Source organism: Helianthus annuus, chromosome 6 (genome assembly GCF_002127325.2).
Source record: "Helianthus annuus cultivar XRQ/B chromosome 6, HanXRQr2.0-SUNRISE, whole genome shotgun sequence".
In the NCBI taxonomy this organism is placed as follows: Eukaryota; Viridiplantae; Streptophyta; class Magnoliopsida; order Asterales; family Asteraceae; genus Helianthus; species Helianthus annuus.
Window position 1 is genome coordinate 33,045,543 of NC_035438.2, and position 27,478 is coordinate 33,073,020.

At 37.2% G+C, this 27,478-nt stretch overlaps 1 protein-coding gene across 1 annotated transcript; it reads left to right on the top strand.

Annotated features, from left to right (window-relative positions):
* The first annotated feature begins 23,652 nt into the window (after nucleotides 1-23,652).
* On the top strand, nucleotides 23,653-24,210 carry LOC110944599. The gene has a single exon (XM_022186255.1). It carries the CDS (start codon nucleotides 23,653-23,655, stop codon nucleotides 24,208-24,210), a length of 558 nt encoding a protein of 185 aa, XP_022041947.1.
* Nucleotides 24,211-27,478: the final 3,268 nt, after the last annotated feature.

Sequence of the window (27,478 nt, forward strand, 5' to 3'; positions counted from 1 at the left end):
GGCCATATCGCAAAGTTACCCCTTCAAACCCGAAAGCTCAGGTTATTAATTACCAAAGATTCGATATTAATTACAAGATTTAGTAATCATTTCAAAAAGATACAATTTTAACCCCTTACGGACCGTGAAGGGTATGCCTTACGGACCGTAAGGAGGGGAATGATTGATTTCGATCCGCCTATGGCTTACGGACCGCAAGGCCTAAGCCATACGGTCCGTAAGCGATGCCCAGCGACAGAAACTTGGCTATTGGCTGTTTAAAGCGGCAAAACACATAGGAATGGGTTTCCCAGAAGTATGGGCGCCCCTACTCGATCCTTAACACCTAGGGACACCTGCCCATGATCCATGAGCACTTGTAGGATAAGGTGTGATGATCTAAAGGCCCTTCATGCACTATAAATAGGCATGTTTGGTTCATAACTAACACACACCTCAAAAACACCTTCTCTGATCATTTCTAAAGCTCCAAAGACTTCTTCTAGCATTCTAATTCGTGTTCAAGCTTCTGTAAGTCTTTTAAGTCCTTTGTAGTTCAATTTTACTTAGTAATATAGCTAAAAACCAAACCGTCGTAACTACGGTTTGACTTCAAAATAAGTCCGTAATGGCTCAGTCTTATGACGGATCAAAAGTAGTTATGAGTTGGTATTTATGTGGGTAATAAACCTCTAAAAGGGTTCCCTCTGATCACCACTCTAACTAGCTCAAATGTCGAGTCAAACGAATGCTTAAAAAGTCAACAGAAAGCTATTTTTGCGATTCTTGCATAATCTGTGATATAAATGATATGCAACCTGTTTAGACACTCATAAAACATGATATTAAGTATATAAACTTGTTTACGCTCGTTTGAATCGACCATTTGCTATATTGAACCGGTTCGGAGCCGAATGTCGCAAAAGTTTGACTTTTGCTTTGACTTCAGTTCTGACCCGTTTTAGTGAGGTATAGATATGCCTTAGGACTCTATTAGGACCAGGTTACATGATGGTATAAACCTCTGTGACCGGTTCGTTGGTTGTCGGAGTCTTTTACGCATTTCCGTTAATCGCCTAAAAGTTGACCGTAACGGCCTTTTTAAAATAAAACGAGTATTTCGGACGCGTGAACGGACCATAACCTTGCTTACTAAATTATAAGCATGTCCTTAAAGTTTCACGTCAATCCGAGGTCTAGAATGAGAGTTATGCTAAATAGCGCAATTAAAGTAAACTTTTGTAATAAACGGCGCAATTAGCATAACACCTATCTAAACCAAGATTTCGTCACTAAAACTTTTACCCACTGTTATGAAATAATATTTTTGGAATTTTAAAGATTTTTAATAATTTTTACCTTGCTCATAACCTGCGGTTATGGCTACGGTTCGGTAAATACCGAATATGCCCTTTTCGGCCAAAACTTGAGTTCTACAAGGTCTTTTGACCCGATTCCAGTTGCTACTGATTTTAAATAATAAATAAAGTATTTTAGACTTTATATACTGTTCGGGAAACTCAGATTTCCTGTAGAAATCGAAAAGCTCTTTAAAAGTCTTTAAAATGACCGAAAAACCCCTACGGGGCGATATATTAACTAAAACTCGTTACGGGCATCACGGAAGGTATCCTACTGATACCACAACCTCTTTAAGGCATATTGACTTAGGAAATAAGTGTAGGACTCTCATGGTTAACCGTTTCGCCTAATGCGCGCACGGTTCGGCTTATGAAACTAGTTTTCGTAAATTAGCCGATATGGGTCAAATTATATCATTGTGACCCCAAAATCCAGAGTGTGAACCTTAAACCCATATAAAACAAGTCTCTGAACTTGTTGGGTCAGAATCACACTCCATTCTCGGTTTCCGCCTTTTCGCGCGGTTAAACCATATCTATCTTTTGAAACCGACCGGTCTAGGCTACGGCTAATATAAAGACCCGTTAGGATTCTAATAGGTTAATTAAAACCTTCGTTCCAGAATAGGAGCCCCAGTAAAAGCTATCTGTGACGTAATCCATTAAGGAATATACTTGCAAAGGTAAATACTTTTAACTTATTTTCCCTTATACGGGCTTGGGTTACGGTATATAAAATACCGCTTGATTGAGCATCATATCTTCCATCGCTTAGGTGGTTAATTGAATAATGTGATCGGCTCATTTAAACAGTCTTGTTACTTAAAAGCCTTTGGGGGGTTAATGACCGTTGTCCCGGATATCCTTGGCATCATTTTACGAAATGGCCACGACCTCGACATCCCGGTGTAGGCGTACACCCGGTATATTATGTCGACATTATTATTATTAAAAGACGTAGCCGTTGGTTTTTACACCACGGTTTTACGCAATGTGGTGTGTCTATTAATCTTTAACCCGGACAGGATCCGGGCTACTGAACGCATAAAAGCACATGTAATTCGTTCACAAGATTTTAATAATTTTCCCAAGTTATAAAAGAGTTTGTGCCTCGTGCATTCAAATCAATTTTAATAAACATTTTCAAATGTCTCAGTTGAACGTATTTACCAGTGTAAACTGACGTATTTTCCCCAAAAGATTAAGTGCAGGTACTACACGAAATTTGGCTGGTAATAGCTTCCTAGCATCATGAATAGTCTCGCAAACTTGATGCTGTAGCTGACTGAACAATACTTTATTTTATTTATGATCCCCTGTGGATACAATTCGACTTCTGTAATACACTTGATATTACATTCAAAAGGTTGAATTATATTTATCTTTATGCTTCCGCTGTGCATTCATATAATTGTGTGGTTTGACTATATTGTTGCCAACTACGTCACGGTAATCCCCCACCGGGCCCACCGGTGAGACACGTGGAAATCGGGGTGTGACAGTAATGACCATAACGAGTCCTGAACGCTGTCTTGTGTACGTCTTCATCTTTAACCTTCAATTGATGATAGCCTGACCTCAAATCAATCTTCGAGAAGTAACTTGCTCCTTGTAGCTGATCGAACAGATCGTCGATCCTGGGCAAAGGATACCTATTCTTGATAGTAACCTTATTAAGCTCGCGATAATCAATGCATAAACGCATGGACCCGTCCTTCTTCTTGACAAATAGGATTGGCGCTCCCCATGGAGACGAACTAGGTCTAATAAAACCTTTGGCTAGCAAATCATCTAGCTGTGTCCTCAATTCCTTCATCTCTGTTGGTGCCAACCTATAGGGTGCTCTAGCAACTGGTGCGGCTCCGGGGATGATGTCAATTCTAAACTCCACTTGCTATCTGGTGGCAAGCCAGGTAGTTCTTCAGAGAAAACTTTAGGGTACTCAGAAATGACTGGAATATCTTCAACTTTGGGCTTCTGCTCATCAATAGTCACTTGTGCCACGTAAATGACACAACCCTTCTTTAAGCATCTAGATGCCTTGAGCATAGACACTTGCCCAGGTAATCCATACCGGGTATCTCCCTGAATGGTAATTGACTCACCAGATGGAGTCTTAATTACCACTTGTTTCTTGTTGCAGATGATCTGGGCTTGGTTATGCGATAACCAATCCATGCCCAATACTATATCAAATCCGGCTAACTTCAAAGGAAGCAAGGACAAAGGAAAAGAGTGGTTCCTAAAAGATATAACACATCCATCTAACATGGTTGAGGCGGTTTCTAAGGTTCCATCGGCTAACTCCACTTCATATTTCACACTTAAGGTTTTAACAGGTAAATTCAGCAACTTACAAAACTTGTTATCTATGAACGACTTATCAGCGCCAGAATCAAACAGTACTCTAGCATATACATCATTTACGAGGAAAGTACCTGTGACCACATTGTCGTCCTGAATTGCCTCCTGCACGTTCATTTGGAAGACCCTAGCATTGGTCTTCTTGGCCTCAGGCTTCTTGGCGTATTTAGGGCAGTTAGTCTTAATGTGCCCTTTCTCATCGCAGCCATAGCAGGTAGCATCCTTAATCTTCTTACAGTCAACAGTCTTGTGCTCTTTAGACTTGCACAACCCACATGCAAGTGGTCCTGATTGAGACTTGGTCTCAAGCCTGCACTTTCCAAAGTGGCGTTTTTGGCAAGTTGAGCACTTTGGCTTTTCCTCAGTACGCTGGTTACTTTTGTTGGACCCAGACCCTTTCTTGTGGTCCGTATTACCCTTGTGCTTCTTCTCAGACCTTCGTGAGGTATCATCCTCACGCTTCCTCTTACTCTCTTCCGAGTTCTTGAGCGATCTTAACCTGACCGCATCTAAGGTGAGGGATAAAGATAGATCAGCAGCTGATCTAAAAGTAGCAGGTCTCGAAGCCTTAACACTGGCTTTGATTTCTGGGGCTAATCCCCCAATGAAGCGAGCAATCCTATTGGGTTCTGGTGTCACAAGGTAAGGAACCAGTCTAGACATGGTGTTGAAACTTGTGAGGTAAGCTTGACAATCGAAATTCTTCATCACCAACGATAAGAAATCTGATTCAATCCTTTCCACCTCATGTTGTGGACAATAATTCTCCTTAATGAGAACAACAAACTGTTCCCATGACATATTGTAGAGTGGGATTTTCCCAGCAGCTTGAATGAGAGACTTCCACCACGGCAGTGCCTCTCCCTTGAATGATTGGGATACATACTTCACTATATCCCTTTCAGCACAACCGTTGATATCAACAACAGTGTCCATTTCATCTAACCAAGTCATACAATCTATTGCCCCTTTCTCCCCAGTGAAATCCCGGGGTTTGCAGGAAACGAAGTACTTATAAGTACAAGACTTGGTACGTGGCTCATCATCAAACACTATTTTCTTACGTGGAGCACTGTGTTGGTTTGAGGAATGTTCAACATCCTCTTTCTTGGGTCCATCTTTCTCAGAGGGTGGTTTGCTATGAGCTTCTGAATGGGTTTTAGGAACAGATCTAGAGTGGGGGTACCGAAGAGGTTCTACTATGAGTTCCACTATACTCCTTGAATTGTTCCTCTACAGCTTTAGATACAGCTGTATCAATCAGGGTACGGAGCTCTCCTCTGGTTATATTAACCCTATCATCATCATGGTTTTCCAGGGGATGACTATTCACTTCTTCCGACCTATCCATGTAGCTTTAATTGCTACATAAAAGAAAACAAGGGCAAGGTTTACATATAGAAGCTTATACAGTTCTATCGTTTTAAACGATTTATTAACTATGGTTTTTAATACACATTCTAGTTAATTATTCAGGATTTTTATCATAACCCTAAATTATATACAATAGCACAAAAAGGCCTAGTCACGTAGACAGATTTAATTATTAAACCAGAATTTTACAGAATTGAGGTATTAAGGTTGAATCAAAGTTCATTACCTTTTCCTGACAGGGAGTTATAGGCTACCACTATCTTTAGTCCTAGAGGACGTTAATTATAGCCCGTGGGCACTTCATCCTTAAGGGATGATTATATAAATAAGGGAATTTAGAATAACCCCTTTTAATAATGACTTATGTGATTTTATCGAATCACACTTTGTCAAGCATATTAATATGCTTTCTGATGTTAACAAGGTTTCGAATCTTTTGGATAGGTTGTACCATCTTGGCCATGTCTGTAATGACAATTAGGCTAGGTTTTACCTTTAAGATTCTTCTAATATTAAACCCAGAGCAATCCTAAATTGAGATGTTAACAAGGATCTGAATCTAATTGAGGAACTACCAGCTTAGCCCTGACTTGAGCTAGCTCTTGTCCTTTTTAGATTTTGCCATTTTATCACAATGGTAGATCTTATAATATAGGAATCTAATCATCCCATTAAAATTTAAACAAGTACATGGTTGCCCTAAACGGGACTTCTATCAAAATGACTTGCCCATGCAAGGGCTAATCAGAAAATAACAAAGGAGACAAAATATAACGAATTAGGATTAGTCCTATGTTCTTGTCTAGACTCAAGAGTGTGCAATTGTGTAACTGAGATTAAACACAAAAGGCTAGTGTTTAATTCACTCAGTGTTAGCCCTTATACCAACCTGTCACACCCCTATTTTCCACATGTCACCGGTGGGCCCGGTGGGGAGTATCGTGACGTCATTGATATCATCATAGTCAAACAACACAACATATGAAATGCACAGCGGACGCAAAAGATATAGATTTATTTCAACTGAACAAAATGTAATGTTTAAGTATTACAACACAGTCGAAACAGATCCACAGGCGGATCAAATAAAAAGGAAAACTGTTCAACAGACTTTGACATCTAAAGCTTGCGAGACTTGAGTAATGATGCCTGGAGTAGCCAGCCTATTTCGTCTAGCACCTGCACTTAGCCTTTTTGGAAAATACGTCAGTTTGCACTGGTAAATACGACTTAACTGACTCATTTTGAAAAGAGTTTGAAAATTGATTTAAATGCACTTCGGCAAAAATATTTTATAACTTGGGACAATTATTCAAAATAATCTTGTATACAGTTTTACTCATTTGTCGTTCATTAGGGCCGATTTGTAGGGACGGACTTAAGTTAACTGACACGCCACAGGTATAATGCCCACAAGGTCGATTCCTTATAGTGGGATACCAGTTTTTACATAATGCAACTGTCAGGTGTACGCCTACACCCCGTGCTTAGGTCGTGGCCATTTCATGAATGATGCCAAGGATATCCGGGACATGGTCATTTAACCCCCAAGGGCCATACACCAAATAATACATATCAAACAGGTTATGTAAATACATCAATCACAATACGATTTAAATGACTACATACACCCGACCAAGCGGTACTTTTATAGTACCGTATCCCAAGCCCGTATAGGGAAAATAAGTTAAGGGTATTTACCTGAGCAAAGTATAATTCAAATACAGCAAGTGCACGTAGCTTTTACTGGGCTCCTAATCTGGAACGAAGGTTTTAATAACCTATTAGAATCCTAACGGGTCTTTAATTTAGCCTAAGCTTTAGACCGGTTAGTTTTCAAAGGAAGGCACGGTTCAAACGCATGATAAAGCGAAGACCGGATTAGAATGCGGTTTTGACCCAACAAGCTTGTATACTTGTTTAATATGGGTAACTTAAACACATTCTGAATTTTGAGACAAAAACGATATGGTTTGACCCGTTTCGGCTAATATATGCAAACTAGTTACAAACGTCGATCCGAACGCGAAACATGCGTAACGGATAACCATAAGAGTCATGAACATGTTCCACAAGTTAATATGCCTTAAATATGTTGTGACATCAGTAGGATGTCTTCTATTATGCCCCAAATGATTTTAAACTCGAATTACACCTCGTAAGGGTATTTTGGTCATTTAAAAGGTTACAAAAGGGTTTAAACATGTTTCTGAGTTTCGGATCTGATGTAATCAGTAAAAATACTCAATTTACTAAGTTATATCACTAAGGTATAACTTATAGGTGAAATCTATCCTTTATGACCAAACTATGCATCTTAAGGGCATTTTGGTAATTTCACATAAGCCTAAAAGGTCAAAATCGGAAATCTGAGCTTAAGACCTTTGCTTACTGTTGGAATGTAAATATTTACTAAAAATATTAGTAAGCATCAAACCTTATATTTATAAAATGGTTTTAATATATACTATGCGTTAAAAACGCTTAAAAAGGCGATTTGGAGTCATTTCCGGGTTTTTAAAGAAAAGCTGATATTTTTATTATTCCAGAAGGCTCAAAATACTTTATTTATCATATTAGATCAGTAGAAAAAGGTTTGGGGTCAAAAGGATTTGTAAAACTTATTTTATAGCCCAAAAGGGCAAAACCGGCAGTTACCGAATTAAGCTTAGAACCCTATGTTATGCTCAGCCTAAAAATAAATAAAAATCTTCAAAAATCTCAAAATATTATATAACATCAGTGGGTAAAAAGTTTGATATCAAAAATTGGGTTTAGATAGGCTATATGCTAATTATGCGGTTTATTTACTTAAAAGCTTCTTAATTACGCTAATGAGCATAACTCTTAATCTAGACCTCAAACTGATGTCAAATTCTAGGGACAAGTTTATAAATCAGTAGTGAAGGTTTCTATCCTTTCACTTTTTCAAAAATCACATTTTAAGGTGATAAGGGCATAATAGTCAACATTTAAGCAATTAACGGAATCATGCATATGAATTGGATAACCAATGAACCAAGTTGTATAATCACAGAGGGTTATACTTATAGATAACTTGGTCCTATTGGAACTCTAAGGCATTCCTAATTCATGCTCAAACGGGTCAGAATTGAAAGTCAAAGCATAAGTCAAACTATGCGACTTTCGGTCCCGAACCAAGCTTAAACTAAAAATTGTCGAGTTGAACATGTTTAGACATGTTCTTACATTAATTACCAAGTTATATTAATGTCAAAACAGATTGCATAGCTTCTATATTGCTAATTATGCATTTATTCGAAAATTAGCTTTCTGTTGACTTTTTATAATCAAGTTTGACTCGACAATTGACCTAATTAGAGTGGGAATCAGAGGGTGACCTTTTAGAGGTTTAATGCCCACATAATTACCAACTCATAGGTACTTTCATAATGAAATTTGACTGGAGCAATTAAGATTAATGACGAAGTCAAACCTTAATTACGACGGTTTGACTAAACGCTAATAAACTAAGCAAAACTGAATTAAAGGAGGTTAAGCATACTTACAATAGTCCTAAGCACAACTAATAATCACTAGAAAAGATGCTTGAGCTCCAGGAACCTCCAAGAAGTGAGTTGTGAAGTTTACAAGTGAATGAGCAATCAAGAACCCAAGATCATGGCCCTTATATAGGTTTCTTGGATCAATTTGATCATGCCAAACAAGTCTATGGATGTTATGGGATCATCACAAGTGTCCCTAGGCCTCAATATACCATCAAACAAGCCCATAGGATCAAAAACAACCTTCTTAAGTCGGTTAAATGGCTGGAACAGGCAGCTGTCATGAATTTTTGCATCTGGGGACCTTAGGCGGCCCGCGTAAGGATCCATAAGGATCTTACGCGCCCCGCTTAGGCACTCTGATCCGGTTACAAAGTTTCAAAAATTGCAATTTCAGTCCCTGGTCCTTCCAAACTTGATTTTTGGCTCATTTCTTGCACTATAAACCCCCAAACTTGACTTTTAAGGACCCCAAGTCATAAACCAACTTTGTTTAGTCCCCGGTTATTCATACGTTCACCGAAAAGTCTTAAATTTCAATATTGACGCTTTTACCCCTCATATACGAATATTGTCATAACTTTCTCATACTTTGTCGAAACCTTGTGAAATTTTTATCACACATTCTTGTGAGTATAATTTATCATTACAAAGCTTCGGGTCTGCTAAAAGATCACTCAGAGGTATACTTTAAACATGTTGACACATTTAGCCCCTGTAGTTTGTAATTCCTCACTTTCTTTCACAATTAGTTTCGTATGATCCATAACTTATTCGTTTAAAGGTATAAACATCTTGTAGGGCTATTTTAAAATATATTTATCCATTGTTGACATTCTGGATCCTTATATTCACGCAGTTTCCTTGTTTGTCAACTTTAGCCCTTTTAATTCAGTCCTTTACATGTTTAAAGTCCATGACACGTGTCGATATAATATTGGACATGAATTTTGCGAGGTGTTACAAGACGGCATGACTGTATTGGCAAAGTTGTTGTTCCTAAACCTATTAATTTACCTAGCCAGAAGTAAGTTGTTACAACTGAATTACGATATGTTGTCTTACGACTTACAGTTTACATAACTATAATCTAATACTTATGTGATGCTGTTTCAAAGTTAGAAAACCATGGTCTGGATCCAAATGTGGAAATTGTTCCCAAGTGAGTTTTTCTTATTCATTCTTTGACTCTTTTAAATTACGTTTTCTTAATTTAATCTTTGCCAAATTTACCCTTCATCTCATGTTACTAACAGGGGTAGCCTTAGCTGGGGAAATCAATCATCTTCATCAGCATCAAATCCTTGGTATCTTTTCTCAATAGATTGGATATATGTGTCTTATCTGACTTTTTTGATTGATCATAAATGTTTGTTTGTTTTTGCTCTGATCAGGAAGATTTTTATACTTGCGTTTTCTTTCATCAGTAAGGCCAAAAGTGAAAATATCTCTATAAAGGTGATTTGGTCTTTCACTCTTTTCTACATTCCTTTAATTGTACGAAAAATAACCAATTTTTCAACTTATACTCGGATTGCATTATGATCACAGTAACAATAAGATAGTAAGTTATATTATTTTTGTCAACGGTACCCTCTTCATAATGAAATATTGTTGCAAGTTATACTTGGGTTGCAGGGTTGGGGGTTGATCATGCATGACGCTTGTGGTACACCTCTCTTCTGCATCCCTAAATCGCATGCGGAAAGATCTTCAACATCAAGGTTTGATCCTCTTCTTTTCTCTTAATCATCTTGATATTTTGATTCTTTATTGTTGATTATATTTGTTTTTTTATGTTTTTCATTCATTTTTCTATTGTTTTTTTTTCAGCTAAGTTACGGTTTGTGTTATGTGGAACCTGTCTGATGTATGATTAGATGAAATTATTGTGTAGTTAATCGTTAACGTGTTTGCAACGCAGCTATGTGCTACCATTGATTTCATTCAAGTATTAATAGATTGTTTCAGATGGTTATATAGCCTGTTATTTGGGGTCGTCTATTGCGTCTTCCTGTTTATTTCTTCTGTTTCATGAGCAAATTGGTACTGTAAAGTGTAAAAGTTAATCTATATACTCTACAAACAGTTTTAACCTATAACAACTTGAAACTTTATCAAGGGTGGTATTTACGTTCTTCTGAATTTTGATGACATTTTCGGAAATGGTATATCTTCCAATAAAACCTGAATTTGATTTTAGTTCTTTTGTTGGTAGTTTTCATGATCAATGCCTGACAATCTGCAATGTGAACCATTCTCCTCCCTTTTATTAGTTTTGCTTTTCCATGACTTTTAAGTGAGACAAACAGGAGGAGGAAAGAGAGATGTGTAAGATAAAGAGAGAGATGGTCGAGTAAGCTGTGGCGATTTAATTGGTGATGGTGTTATTTGGTCTGTGGTGGCTTGATGGAGTAAGTCGGTATGGTGGCAAGGTAAGTTAGAATAGTCATTTTAGGGTTTATCATGCTAAAAAATTTGGAAGATTTGATGATCATCGGACAACTGTTTGATAGATTTTGCTTAGTGTTTGAAAATTAGAACCCCTAAATGCTAGAAAGCCTTTCACAGCTCGAGAACCAAAACTCCTTGATGCTAAAAATTGGCGGTTAAGGGTTCGAAAACATAAGGGAAACTAAGGGTTCTGTTTTCCGTTCTAATTCACAATGGATATTATGGTACTTGAACAATAAATCATCAACTAAACAGAGTAGGAGCTGAATCGACCAAGATTACACTGTAAGTTATTAATCTTTCATTATGCGATTATTACATAAATTGCAATGATCTCTTCCGTATAAGATCCGACACTTTTATGTTGATAGGATTACATAATCATTGTTTTCAAAAACATTAGTGGGAATTTGGTGGTCGATGGGAGCATGGTCAAGATACGAGTGGGGTATAATGCAGGTTAGTAGTTGGTAAATAATCGGTAGTTATTAGTTATTTGAGGACTTTTAATCAACAATCACTTAGATTAATGGCTCCATCGAGTTCATTCCCGAGTTAGAGTTCGCATTAACTTATCCCTTTTAGTCGAAGAAAGCAGTGCAGGTTGCGACTTTAGCCAACAAGTGACTTTGAAGCTAATCATCAATGGAATGCTAGGTAGTATCATTTCTCTATATAAGCATATTTTTGCATCCATATATACTATTGCACATTACATTTCTTGAAATTAATTAATTGTTGAATCACATTTTTTTTTGAAACGTGAACTTTATTAGAAACCACCACACAAAACATGGATCTAAGGGTAAGTGCAGGGCTTCCAACAAGAAAAAACTAAAAGTAAAATAATTATTTTAGATTATGAGGGGTTCTCCCATTTTGTCGAGATAAAAAAGAGTCCGCTTTTCGCTTTGATTAATTTGTTTTATTCTAGAAATTGGCTCAGTTGTAAACGAGCTTGCTCGGCTTTGCTATGTTTGAAACGAGCCGAGTTCGAGTTGACGCTAGCTTGGTTTGGTTCACGAATATCCCTATATCCCACCTGGCCATCTGTGTTCTAAAACCCCTAAGGCCATCACTATACACATTTAATCTTTAGTGGAGTTTGCTACAGATCCTAGCTTCATCTTTTTAGGTGTATAAATATGTAGGCATTGACCAAAAAAGTTGACTTAATGGTTTCATGTATGTAATGTTTGCTGAAGTTGAAGACGCTAAAGGTAAATCAAGACTTCATACTTTTCTTCAGCTTATTGTCATCATTTCTATATCAATTCTAGCATCATGTTTAGTTTCATGGTGCATATTACAGGTTGCTATGGATTCAGCTGCACCTGTGATGATGGTAGTTCAAGCGGCGGCAACCACTAAATGGCACCATGCGCGCTCTTAGATCAGCTTTTTTCTTGCACCAATCAAGATGTCGACAAGTATTCTAGGACAAACTACTAATTATGGTTTCATGAACAACAAACCAAACTGGCTTGGTAAGGTTAGGTCAAACATCCAGTTTGAATGATATGACAATTTTGGTTTTAGCAGTATTTGCTCATTTTTTCCTCTAAAATCTTCTGTAACAATGATGGTTCATAATTATTACATATACATATAAGCAGTTTCGAGTTTCAACGTTTATTAACAACCTAATCTTGACTTGGTGCTTGCATTATAAAGAACACATGATTCTTTAATCTTTTAGGCATCCTGCTAAGAAGGCAATCATTTTCGATACTCTTTTCTTAAAAATTGGCAATTTTGAATCATTTCCAAGGTACGACGGGTACAGACTATAATCGCACGATATCAGTAAGACAGTTGCACTCATGTTATGTGGAGATTACAAAGCATGAATTCAAACACCTGCGCTTACAATAGCAGGTATATCATGTACCTTGCTCCAATGACGCTTACAATAGATTATATTTTTGTGTCATTTAGTTTGAGTGTGCTCGAGCTGAGTTATGTGAAAAAAAATCGCTAGGAATGCTATGTTGTTTTTTTAAAAGGTTTAGATTATTATATGAATCATCCATATCATTCTATATGTATTCTTGGTTATTTATCTATAAAAGGAAAGTTGGCGCATTAATATGTAAATCTATAATACCCCTCAATTTATGGTTGCAATGTAATATTAAATCATTTCTTTTTTGTGAAGTGATATCATAATATGTTTAACTGAATTCATTTGCTTTACTCTTAACCTAATTCATTAACTTCACCCTGCTACTTTGCGTTAGGTACCCATAAAGAGGATTCTTTTCCCTGCAATGGGCTGCTGTGTTGAGGCTAATACTGCACAACCTCCACCACTTCCCCCTCTTAAAGAAAACTCAGTTTGGTGGTTTGAAAGATGAAGACCACATACCACATATTTACGAACCTTTATGGTATACATGACACATTTCTCAAAGGGGCCATGAAGCGTGGTGATTTGTATAGAACTAAAGATTTAGTGATCAAGGGTTCCAATTGGATTTTTTGCTATATAAGTGATAGAACTAAAATGAAATTGGAATATTTACAACCTAAACTGAATAGGCCTTTTATTGAATTATACAATAACAATGGACCTTTACTGAATTTTACACTAACAATGTGTCAAAAAAAATTAAGGTCATGTATAAGAAGTTATTAGACAAAATATTATCAATTACTTACCTTATTTTCTATATCAAACATGTACACTAAAACAAACTGTATTTAACATTGTTTTATAAAGATATGTAATCAAACACAAAGAATTTAAAACATATTTTATAATATGTTTTTTAGTATTTGATTCCGATCGTATTTAAACAAGCCCGTATATTTACACGGGTGTACAACTAGTAAATAATAATAACAGTAGTGGAGAAAAGAATGTAGAAGGGTGTGGTACGTGTGCGGTATTCGTGGATGATGTAGCGATAGTCAGGGTTGGGCCTAAGAATTCATGTACCCTTTTTAAGCTTGAAAAAACGTGTCCTAAGGCTTTAACGAAATATATAATACAAACTAATTTTTCATTACAACCTAATACCAATGATTAATAACTAATCTAAAACATAAAAATAGTTTTGTAAGTGGGTCTATGTTGGTGTTTGTATGGGTCAGGAGCGGAACCACAATGTTAGGAGCCGTACCCCATATTCGTAGTGTTTTTTTCCGGTTTTATACAAAGGATCCTAACCAAAAAATAGGATACTTACTATTACTAAAATCTCATTTTTTATAAGCCCAAACATTTGACAACCCGAAAAATTTTATACTAACTAAGTCCAAATGATAAAATAAGCCCGAATTTAAAATAACAGAATTGAAAGAAGACCCTAAATATAATTGATAAAGTTAGCCCAAGACCCAAAACAATATTATAATTGAATAAGTGGTTTTGCTCGTTTTATGGTGGAAACCAGAAAACATAGTTTTTGTCCTTTGGTTTATCGAGTAGTGAAGTTAGCTTGATTTTACCGGTTGTAACCGCAACCATTGAAAGGTGTTTTTTTTTTAAATTGAAGCTTTTTAAGATGGATTTACGCAATAGAATGGGCCCAAAATATTTGAACAATGCTGTGGTTTGCGCTGTTGAAAAAGAAACTTTTGATAAAGCAAAAGACGACGACGTGATGGAACGATTTCAAGCTATGAAAAAAAGAGGACAAATCTATTAGATCTTTGTTTTATTTTATTGATTATTGTTTTTTTATTGTATGATTGCACGGTAAAAAAAATTCGGGATACCCCTAAATTAGTGGGCTAGCTCAGCCACAGGTATGAGCATACCCTATTAATTTTTTCTGGCATATACATATCTGGTATTTTTTTTTTATAATAGTGTGCACTTCGAAATATCGAACCATGTCCGGTGGTCCTCCCCGTCCACCCCCAAGGCCGCCTCTGGGGATCGTGATAACAATAAGACTTATTTAACCAGTGTAGTACACTGACTATTATAGTATCTTAATGTTATTAATTTACATAGACCGGTTTTGTATGAAATTCAAGTTAATTGTTTGAATTGTCATATGATAATAAAATAACACCAGTTATATGAAGCTCTTTATTAGTTATATAATTATCTCGATTACCAATGGGTGGTGGTTCTTGTAAAGAAAAAAGCCTTTAAACACTTTGAGAGGGAAATATCTTAAACTAGACGAAATGAATAAAAAAAAATTTGTCGTAAAAAAATGACCTGGACTCTACTGTAGAACCACGTGTAATACACAAATCTATAGTCAAATAATAATAATGCTAACGAAGAAAACAAGAGCGATGGTGTTGTACGTGTGCGGGATTCTTGGATTATGAAGGGTTCGTAATAATGATAACAGCATGTGTACAAATGGAAATGTGGAGGGATCCGACGGTCATGATCTGATACGACCAAACCTTAAATCCATCAGCTAATTGGGTGCTGTGGTGGCACGTGTCAATGCATGACTCGATCAAACCTTTCTATGTACAAAAACGTTTTATATAAATTTGGAAAGGATATATCTTTTTTAATAAAAAGTGAATGTGACTATACGAGTGTGAAACTGGTGACAAAACGGTAAAAATTTATTGAAATGTCAGATAAAAACCTTTTTTTATATAAAGTTTTTTATTATTATTTATATACCTGTTTATCAGTATATTATATTAACACTTCTGACTCAACTCAAATGTTTTGCTATTGGGTACGGAGGAGGATAGTCCTCAAAGCATGATTCGTCACGTAGACGTTTGTGTAAACGGGTATGTGGATGAGCCTAAAAGAGAAGTACTTAGGTGAAGGGGTATGGTCCCAGATCTCGCGTCAGCATGACCGCGAGTGACCATTACCCTTATCAAAAACCCCCACCAGCAAGAACTTATCTGTGTCCGTGCGGGCACGCGCGAACACAGCGGTCGAATCCAATCGGTCAAGCGATAGGAAAATAAGAGGCATAAGCGATGCGGCCTGGCACCGCATCCTATGTGTGTCTCCTTACATGGTGTATGAAAATGGGTGCACAGCGATGCGGCCTCGCACCGCATCCTGTGAACGTTTTCATCAATACAAGGGATCTGGACAACAGCAAGAGTCACCACAAGTGGCGATGTGGCCTGGCACCGCATCCCGCAAACTTAGCCAGAGTGAGAACGCGTAAACAACGGTGGTTACCGCAGGCATCGCTCAGCACTGCATCCTGCCCACGAGGCAAATGGGACTGACACCACAGAGCAAGTGGCACCAATGACAGTCGTCTGTCAGGCCATATGTAAGCAACAGACTGACACTTCAGTAGGACGTGGCTTCACCTCCACAACCGACAAGCCTGACACACCTGCATAAGAGCAGCACGTCGTCAGTCCGTCCATTTAACTCCTCCTTCACTCCTCGGCTATAAATATCAACCCCAAACCAGGTTTGAGGTATCTCTTCACAACTCGCTCACTACTACTATTATCACACTTTGCTTCCCAAGCAAATTACTGATTCTCACGCCGGAGAGTGGTAACAAGGAGCACCCCCACCCCATCCTCCTTGTTATGAGTCACGGCTTGTTTCCTTGTGCAGGGATCAACCAGCAGACGATCTAGCCAGCGATCCTCGAGAGGAAGGGATTAACCCTTCTTGACGAGACCAGTGAGTTAACCCTGCCCGGTTAACCATTGTTTCATCACTAGGGTACTGTGGGTATGCAGAACACTAAATATTACGAGAACACGCACAACACAATGAGTCACCTATTTTTTCAATCCTAAAAACCTAAAAAGTAAATGAAAATTTTACAAATGTAAGATTTATTGTTTCTTACACTTGAATTCAAAACAAAATATAGAAAATTTTCACTTTTCTTATAACCTACACATATGTAGGTTATGTGCCTTTCAAAAAAAAAAAAAAAAAAAAAAAAAACATATCTAGGTTATGTGTATGTTCAATTAACAACATGTATGTAGGTTATGTGTATGTAAAAATATATGGTCTTTTTATGTATATATAATGCACATATAAATATAAGACACATAAAATTTAAAAAATATGAACCTTAAATCCCAAAATTTAGTGTTTTAGGGTTGTTTTTTTTTGTTCTCGCAATAATTAGTGTTCTCTAATGATCCTCATCTTATATATGTGTGTGTATGTCTGTGTATTAGTATAAAGAAGAAAAGAGAGAGGTGGGGCATCGCAGGCGGCAATGAGCCGACGTTGGCAACGGGACGGACCGAGAGGGGGCGGTGGCGCCGGGCCTCGCCGTGCCAGGGATGCACCCTACACCCTTAAGCCTTATGCCATGTATCTAGACGGTGTGACCGTGAACTATTGAGAGAATGACAAGTTTAATGATTGGTAATTAATTTATAATATTAGTTTTGAAAAAAAAAAATCTTAAGAAGATAATAATTGTTCTTGACGCGTGTTACTTAAACGTTTACGGACGAGATGGTATATAAGTAAGTTTGAGATAGCTATCAATTCCATTGTGTGTTCGACATTTTGCTCTCATGTGGAATCTACCGATCACGTATTCGAGATTGTTATTTTGCTTCTAGGACTTGGCGTTTGGTGGTTAGGTGACTCGGCATTAATTTTTTTTTGGGTGACGCTGAAAACTATGATGGACCTGGTTGGTTCTTCCTCGTTTTCTTTCAAATGCAAAGAGTTGATCGAGGTTGTTTGTTTCACTACTTGGTGGGTTCTTTCCAGGGGCGGATTTATATTCAGTTAGGGGGTTCCCGGGAACCCGTTCGATCCGTAATTTGTAATGTTAAAGTATATAAAATATTATGAAGGAACCTCTTAATATTTTGTGTAGGAACCTTAAAAACAAATGTCTAGAGTGATTCACTGATTAATGGTAGCGCCGGTTAACTTGAAGTCGCATGTTCGAGTCTAGTTAAAACCCGTTTTATGCCTTTTTGCGTTTTTTCTTTCTTTTTTTAATGAAAAACGAATCAGCCACTTAGGGTTTTGTTCCTTAGTCGCCTTTTTCCCCTTTCCCTTATACTATCAAACCGAAACACACAGCCATCCTCTCCACTGTCCAGCCACTCATCCACCATCTCCAGTCGCCGGAGCTGAGTAGTCACGCAGTCGCAGCCCATCAGCCTTCCCTCAATCACTCTCTTCAGCTTTCAGGTTCGTTTATACCCCTTTCTCTAAAAGTTTATGATGTTTATTTGTGATTTTGGGTAAATTGATATTATCCTGCAAGTCGTTGTCACTATTGATTCCGTTTATACCCCTTTCTCTAGAAAAGAATTAGTATGAATTTGCATTGATATTTAAACGAATTCAATTCTAAAATTGTTATATTTTCATGATTTTACCTCTGTTTCTGAAGTCATCAATAACTCTATTTCCAAACAATCCAAATTTGCAATTTACAGTGGATTTCGAATAACTATGTTTTGAAACAATCCAAATTTGCACTCTACAATTGATGGTGTATAAAATTGATTTTATATTAGTATGAATTTGGTTTTTGATTGATTATTGGTTTTTTAATGTAGTCTGCCACAGGAAGTTATTGTATTGAATTCTCCATTAGTTTATCTCTGTTAGTTTTGATATCATAGTGACTTTGGGTAAATTGATTTTGAGATAACGACTTGCAATTCTCTATTAGTTTAATCTATTTGATATTATGATTGGATCATTGGACGGTTGATGATGAAAATTTGTAATGCAACGTCCGCTACATTGAATGAATTCTTACAACAAGTTTCGATCGAGAATGTCAACGTTTTCAAAAGATGAAACCTCGTAGGGAACAACTGTAGGCATGTTTTTTTATTCGTAAAGACCATCTTATTTATATTACATGTTTTTAAATTTATCATGACGTTTTGTCGTATTTTTATTATGTGTTGAACCTTACCCGACCCGAACCGTCGAACCGACCCGTATTTTTTATGTTCAGACGTATGATATTGGAACACTTAAAAAAGTGAACCCCTTAGAAAAAATTCCTGGATCCGCCACTAGTTCTTTCATCTTTGGAGACTCTAGAATAATACGATATTCCATTCAAACGAGATTGGAAGTGGTGAATTTTTTTATTCGATTGTCTATTTTTCCTTTTTATGGTGTTCGAATAGGAACTATCGATAAACTTTTCTTGGGGATGCGTGATTTAGAAACCCTCTCCTTGCATGCCATTCAAAAAAAAAAAAAAAAAAAAAAAAAAAAACGGATTTGTTTCGGTTCCTTGTCGCGAGTTCTATATAATATTTTTTTCAGCCATTAAAAAAACTAGCTTAAAAAATTAACATCATGTCTTGAAATAAGTATTTGAAAAATCTAGAGAATAATAATCGTTTGACCAAATATTTTTATCAAAAAGCCATTCGTTTTTTAACTATTAATTATCAGATTACACATATTTTAGTAACTAGGGATCAAGAAGGCATGTGACAACATTTGCTTTAAGTGGCACAAAAGTTGTAGCACTTTTTGCGTCAAGTCTAATAGGGCACAGAAAAATATATTGTTGGTGCAAAAGTTGTAAATCAAGGCACAATGTGTGGGGAGTTTTTTATTCTTAGTAATCAAAGAAGTTGCAACTTGCAAGGGTACTTTATATATACACACACAAACGAACGACTAAGTAACAAACTTAAATACAACTGAAAGCAAGCGACTACGGAGGATTCGTACTGAGTCATCCGCAATATCTGGGAACCATGCGTAGCATTCAAGATTGAGCATCCGGATCAACAAGTACGCATCATCCAAACCAAACATCATACGGATTATTGTTAACAAAAGTACGCTATGTGCCTTAACATGCTACTTGCCAAAATATGCCACGCATTGACTAACTCGTGATTTTCTTTAACAATGAAAAGTTAAAATAATCGTCTAAAAGAGAAAAAGGTTAATGACTATCTGTTTCCGTTTATGATTGGTTTCCGTCCTTAGTAAGAAATTAGAAAGATGTCGTAGGTGGTACTTTCTTACATTCATGATAGATTTTATCTAGTGTTTAGTAAAGTTTTTCTTTTCTTTTTGAACGACAAAGGTTACAATAATCCTATTCTTTTTTTTTTTTTTTGGTAAAGGGAATAATCCTATTCTTAAATTACACTAAATTATATCTGATTAACTTACCCAATATCAAAAAGTGGACCCTGATTTTCTTTTCAAAAGACAAGAGCCTCAACCATCTAGCAAAAACTAAAATTGCGTTTATTAAAGTAATGCATTTGAAGTTCTTGCCTCACTATATTTTTAGCAAAATATCAAAATTATAACATGTTGAGTAATTCACCAACATATTCACCTTTCATATTTTTTTTTTTAAAAAAAGACGGTTGATGTTTAATAATAATAATAATAATAATAATAATAATAATAATAATAATAATAATAATAATAATAATAATAATAATAATAATAATAAAACCTAAAGAGGCTGCATACAATCTTTAAATGTTAGCTTCTATGTCGTTGACGACCGGTGCAAGTGGTTACTCTTAAAATGTAAAAGTTTTGCTTGGCGCACCCCAATGGGTCGGATTCCTACCGCTTTGGCTTTGAAGAGCAGAAACATTATTTTGGAGGATTTGAGATGCCCTTTGTGCAATTCGGAAGATGAGTCGGCGGAACACCTTTTCACATCTTGTATGGCCGCTTCCATTTTATGGCAACATATAAGTGTGTGGTGTCATGTTCCAAATATTTTCGCTTTCTCGGTTTGTGATCTCTTGGATTTGCATAACTTTGTCGGTCGAAATGAACCCGCGAAGAGTGTTTTTCAAGGGATTATAATGATTGGGCATGGGAGTCTTTGGCGTGCGAGGAACGAGCTCAAGTTTCAAGGTAAGCCGGTTCGGATTGAGCATCTCATTATCGAGGTCAAGGCGTTAGGATTTTTTGGGTCAAAAATAGGTCAAAGTTAAAATCTCTTTTGTGGTCGGATTGGTGTAAATTTGTAACTATATAGTTTCGTCTTTGTTGTGGTCGCCTTGTTTTATGGGTTGGTGCTTTCGGCTTCTAATGAAGTTCACCTTGCAAAAAAAGGGTGTATTTTTTATGAATACATTAATTACAATAAAGATGCTTAGATATATAAAAAACATATAGTACAACATTTATTAAAAAGTACATTGTATAAGACCATTAGGCGCACCCAAAGAAATCCACGTTAAGCTAGACGGTATGGAGAGCGACCCCCACCCGTTCAGGCCCGATGACGAAGCAAACACCGTGCCGCCCCTCCCGTCCTTGTCCTGAGCGTCGGCCACAAGCCGTTTGAGACGGTCCAGAAAATGACAAAAAATGGTGGGGTTTCGAGGCATGTGACCGTCTGAATAAAAAAAATTAAATTCCAATTTCCATTTAAATTCCAACGGCCATTTTTTAAAAATTTACCAAAATCAAACCAAATATTATAAATATTCACCACTTTTACACAATTTTTCACACCTTTTCATCCACTACAATCTCATATCTCTCTCACATTTTATAAACACTCTTCCCTTTTGATATAAACTCAACATTTTTATACCATTTTCCCATTACCACCACATATCTCTCTCAAAATTTACCATGTCTTCACCTTCTTCCATTTCTTCATCTTTTTCGTCTACGTGGTATTCATCATCTTCGGAAGAGAATGACGCATTTTACAAAAAACATGATTATCTACGCGGGTCAGATCTTCATGGCGAATGATGAAGCGTCATCCCAATGGCAAACTAGACAAGCAAAATTAAACCGAGACAAAGAAGGCACTTTACTTTTTTTTCCATATGTTTATTTAAATTTAAAAATGTATTTTATAATGAATTTGATATATTTTTCGTTTTAAAAATATAGTCGCCCACTGATGCGTGTTAGTTTGTATATGTTTTAGGTATATATTTTAAGCCATTTTTACACTTTTTAGCCAAGTTTTAAATTTATAAAACACGATATTTACTAACACTAAACACACATATGGGTAAATGCACCCATCGTGGACGTAGTATAGTGTTGGTAAGATACCGAGGTCGTCCAAGGACACAAGAGCTTTTAGTACCGGTTTATCTTCAACGTCTAATCAAATCAAAATGTTAGAAAAAGATTTTAAACTAAGAAAATAAAGCTAACTAAAATGCTGAAAATAAAAATAAAAGTAAAAACAGATAGACAAGATGAATCACTTGAATCCGACTTGTGTGTTAGTGTAAACTTTGATTATTTTCGCACTTTTGCACTTATTTAAGAGATTATCTTAGTTATTGTAGTAGGCCTCTCTTTTGAAGGTGACGTTACCCTCAACCCAGTAGTTTGAGTCAGCAAGGATACAATCCTAAAGGGTCGGATTATTGAAAGATAATTAATTAAGTTATTAATACATAATAAGGTAGGCCCCTCTTTTGAAGGCGACGTTACCCTCGGCTAAGTAGTCTGAGTCAGCAGGGATACAGTTCTAAGTAGCCGGGTTAAAGTTTTAATAGTAGTTTAACTTATGAGGGGGTCAAAAAGTTTGGACCCCCGCCATCCAATACCTTTGGGTATTGAAGGAGGTCCTACTAAATTTGACCCAAGTCCTTTGCAGGATCTATACACTGAACAATGACAAGACTCTACCAAACCGTTCCCTTAACCCCCGACCAGGTAGCCAACATACCTCCATATAGACCGTGGAGATATGAATGGTGAAAATCTTTTATTTTATATAGACAGTAAAATAATGCCAAGACACCACGGACAAACGATAAGGAAGAATCACCTTCAACATAAGAAACTAGTAATTAAAGTCATTAATACAAAACCAATTAAAAAGTGCAAAAGATTAAAAATAAAAAGTATTACACTAAACACTTGTCTTCACCAAGTGATGTAAGAGACTTAGGCAAACATGGACTTTGATTGTCAAGAACTCTTACGATCAATCTTGGATCCCGAGACGACTCACACACTCTATGATGGACAATGGATGATGGTGGTGGATGATGGTGTTATAGTGGTGGTGGGTGGTGGGTGAAGTGTGAGAGAGGTGGTGTGCCAAGGGATGAGTTGAAATAACTCCAAGCACTCCTATTTATAGGCTGAACAGAAGCCTGGGCACGGCCCCATGTCCGCTGGGCACGGCCCCGTGCCTGTCTGACACTCTCTCTCTTCATTAATTGTAATTCGCAATTACAATAAATGCGCCTGCAGCACTCTGACCACGCCCCCGTATCCGCTGGGCACGGCCCCATGGTGGGCAGTAGAAGCTTCTATAGGTTTGTCTTTTCTGCTGCTTCTTGGGCACGGCCCCGTGCTCGCTGAGCACGGGGCGTGTTCAGTCTTCTGACTTCTTTGTTTTGCTTGGGAAGATGCTGTCAGGAGGGTCGGCATATCACTTTTGTTCCTTTTCTTGTAATTATGTTAGATTTTGCTGTCTTTTTGCTTCTTTTGTTATTTTGAGCTCATTTAATCCTAAAAATACAAAAGGAAGACAAAAGCACACTTTTTCCAACATTAGTACTAAAAAAATGGTTAGTTTTAAGCCCTTATTGATGTAATTTATATGTTGCATTTTGTGCACATCACCCACGATAAACTAGTGGCCGATTATTTTGCCCACGAACCCGTGTACACAGACGAGACGTTTCGACGTTGGTTCCGAATGAGTCGTCGGCTTATTTTACATATCGCAGACGACATGGCCCTGTCTGATCCGTTTTTTACACTGCGATACGACGCTAGAGGGCAAAGGGGTTTCACTAATTTACAAAAATGTACGTCGGCCATTCACCAACTGACATATGGTTACGCACCCGATGCATTAGACGAGTATTTAAGGATGTCCGAAAGAACCGCACGTCTATGTTTGCACAGGTTTTGCGAATTGGTTGTCAAATTATATAGCAAGAGATACTTGCGGAGACCAAACGCAAACGATGTTCAAAAATTATATCAAGCACACGAACAAAGACATGGTTTTCCAGGAATGCTTGGGAACATTGATTACATGCACTGGCCGTGGCAGAACTGCCCTACTGCCTGGCAAGGTCAGTATACTAGGGGAGATCATGGTCATCCCACTATTATTCTAGAGGCTGTTGCGTCACAGGATCTCTGGATCTGGTATGCTTTTTTTGGTCTATCGGGTTTGCTTAATGACCTTAACATTTTATACCAATCACAGATATTTGACGATGTAGTGGCGGGAACAGGTCCAGACACAAGTTTTACGGTTTCGGGGGTGGAATACAGGTGAGGTTACTACCTTGCAGATGGAATACACCCAACGTACTCGACAATCATTAAACTATTCCGCACCCGACAGACAATAAAAGAAAAAAATTTGCGAAGTATCAAGAGGGTGCGAGAAAAGATATTGAACAGGCTTTTGGGGTGGATCTATGGAAGCCAAATTCTTATAAGTTGGGATCATTGGAGAGAATTTTTAAAGTTGGGATTATTATCGGCCAAAAGGTGAAACTTAACATTACTAAAATCCAATAACCCTATTTTTTTTTTCTTAAAAGCAATATTTTTCTGAAGGCTTGAACTCATGATTTTTTACTAGGAGCTCCGTACTAACTCCACTGTCTTTACAAATTGGATCCGATAAAGATAAGAAATAAATATTTAAGTTTATTTTGTGTAATTTACGTTTGCATTTTTTTTAAACGGCTCAGATTATTTGACTAAAATTCTTAACCTAAAAATCTTATTTGTAATGATTTCGTTTTTTTTTTTTTAAGTTTTACCATTCATTGTTTTAATTATCAATGGAAATTTTAAGTTTAAGTTTAAGTTAAGTTTATATTTATTAATTACTTTTTAAACAAAAAATAATAATTGTAATTTTTTTTAACAACCAACAGTTGCAATCCCGAGCATTCTCGAGGCACCCACTGGACCAAACGGAGTACTCCAAGAGTAATCCGAGTCTACCGCCATTTTTGAGGAAAACCCGGTAACCCACCCGCCCGTAGCCACGGCGATGAAATTACCGGTAAAACATGTTTGGCTCAAGGATTGAACCCAGATTTCCCTAGGTCTCCTATAATTGCCCACTAAAGTCTCTCTGCACCAAGTGAGAGTTGAACCTACATATCCCAAAAGAAATGCAACTATTACCATCACTTGATCTAAAGATGATTGGCATAATAATTGTAATTTAATATGAAAAAGAGAAAAATGTTCGGATAGTCCCTGTGGTTTCGCCTTTTTTCACCTTTAGTCCATAACTTTCTAAAATTATCTCAATAGTCCCCAACTTTTCATTTTTTGTTCCCGGATAGTCCCTAAGTCTAACTTCAATTTGTTTTCTCTGTTAAGTGGATGTGAAATGACCAATTTACCCTTTCCTTAAAAAGGGCAAACCACAGGGACTAGATCAAAAACATATCATCTTTAACCATTAAAACCCTTCTTCCTCTTCTCTGTGTTTTCTCCGGCGAACAAGACCCACTTCACCTCACCCTATTTCACCTCCGATTACCCCATCATTAATCACCGTCGGAGACCACATCTCCACTGTCAAACCTCCGATCAATCACCACCATGGTTATATCAAAAGTAACAGCGGGTCAGAGTTATACTTTTTTTAGTGTACAATTTGATGCAGATATGTGACTAGAGACGATGTTGTGGAGTTGAAGGGGAAAGTTGCTTGTGAAATTAGTAGCGCAGATGAATTGGTATTAACCGAGCTTATGTTTAATGGTGTTTTAAAAAACATAAAAATAGAAGAAACGGTATCTCTTTTGTCTTGTTTCGTCTCGCAAGAAAAGCTTCAGGATGCTCAAAAGCCCAGGGAAGAACTGGACATGCTCTTTACACAATTGCAAGATACCGCACGAAGAGTAGCTAAAGTTCGACTAGAGTGCAAGGTTCACATTCTCTTCATATTTTTTTACCGTGATAAAACTGATCTGACCTGTTTAATTTATTGTCAGTTCTTCACATTTGACCTGTGTTGATAAATTATAACTTGAATTGCCTACTGTTTTGACAGGTTGAAATTGATGTAGAGGATTTTGTGAGTTCGTTTCGGCTTGATATTATGGAGGCTGTTTATTCATGGGCAAAACGGTCGAAATTTTACGAGATAATGGAAATAACATAGGTATTTGAAGCCAGTTTGATCAGAGGTATCAGGAGAATGGAAGAAATTCTACAGCAGTTGATATTAGCAGCAAAATCAATTGGGGAAGTTGAACTTGAAGCCATATTTGAAGAGGCGGTTTCGAAGATTGTCACACCCCCAAAATCCACCATGCGGAGCATCACCGCTTGGAGTCGTGACATGACCAGGATCGAGCCACCAATCATATTGAACAACGTAATAAGTAAATAAAATCAACCACAATACAATTGGTGACCAAAGCTAGTTAGCTAAGTTCGAGTTAAACAGCGGAAGCATTAAAAGTAAAACCCAAAATATAAGTCCATAGTTCATAAATTTAAAGTCCAAAGCGTAAGTTTAATAAATTCATAAGGATTTAAATATTAAACACGGAACATAACAGTCCGTATCCCACAATGACTCCTTCCTCGTGCAAGCTCCAAGCATTTAACGACCTGTAAGGCATGTAACAACGAGTCAACAACAAAGTTGAGTGAGTTCACGGTTGGTTGATTAGTTTTAAGTTGTTTCTGAAAACGTGGTTTGTCTTTCGTTGGCGTAATTGCCGTGGGGGTTACCCCGTAGTTGAAAGTAAAATTAACCAGTTTATTCTTTATTACCCAAACCATATCCATGATCAGTGGGGGCTTCCCCATGTGAACCACTAGACCTTACCATATAGACTACTAACATAAATAAGTTGTGCCCTACGTGAGTGTCTATCATCACTGACAGTTTGCCATAGTCCATTAGTACACGCCCGTTCGACTGGCACGGTGTGAGGTTTGTTAAACCTAATAGCGCTATTAACTAATGACCCGCTCGCTATTGGCCTCGGCGATTAAGTCGATATAAATTGAGGGACTTCATGATAGAGTTTTGTCTAGTAAGTTTTAAGGTTGTTGTCCTACCCAAGGAGGACGAACGTACGTAGTTCTACTCAAGGAGAATACGCAGGAATAATATTGGCATCCTGCCCAAGGAGGATGGCCGTACATATCCTACCCAACGAGGATATGTAGATTCCGTTTTAAATTCTTTAACCCATTCCCAATCACCGGGAATCCCATGCCTTAGAAAGTGTGTGAACTCACCTCGGTTTGCTCGGTTAGATTCTCAAATATAGCTAACAGTCAAAGTCGGTCAATCACATCCTAGTAGGATTACCACTTAGTTTATTAGTGACTTCAAATAAGCACAAAGTTTCTACACGCATCTACCACATAACATGCATCACTTTAACGGTTTATGCCCATATAAGCTTCCATCCATTCCCCACTCATAAATAAACATACAATATTGCACGTAATATTTTTATAGACATATAACATGTTATATCACTCTCGGATAACCTACCCGACATTTAGACACGCAAAATCACTACTTATGTCGTTTCAGCTTTAGAGTA

What these genes read in the sequence shown, in the direction of transcription:
- LOC110944599 (XM_022186255.1), top strand. Translation starts at nt 23,653, where the DNA reads ATGGCCCTGTCTGATCCGTTTTTTACACTGCGATACGACGCTAGAGGG.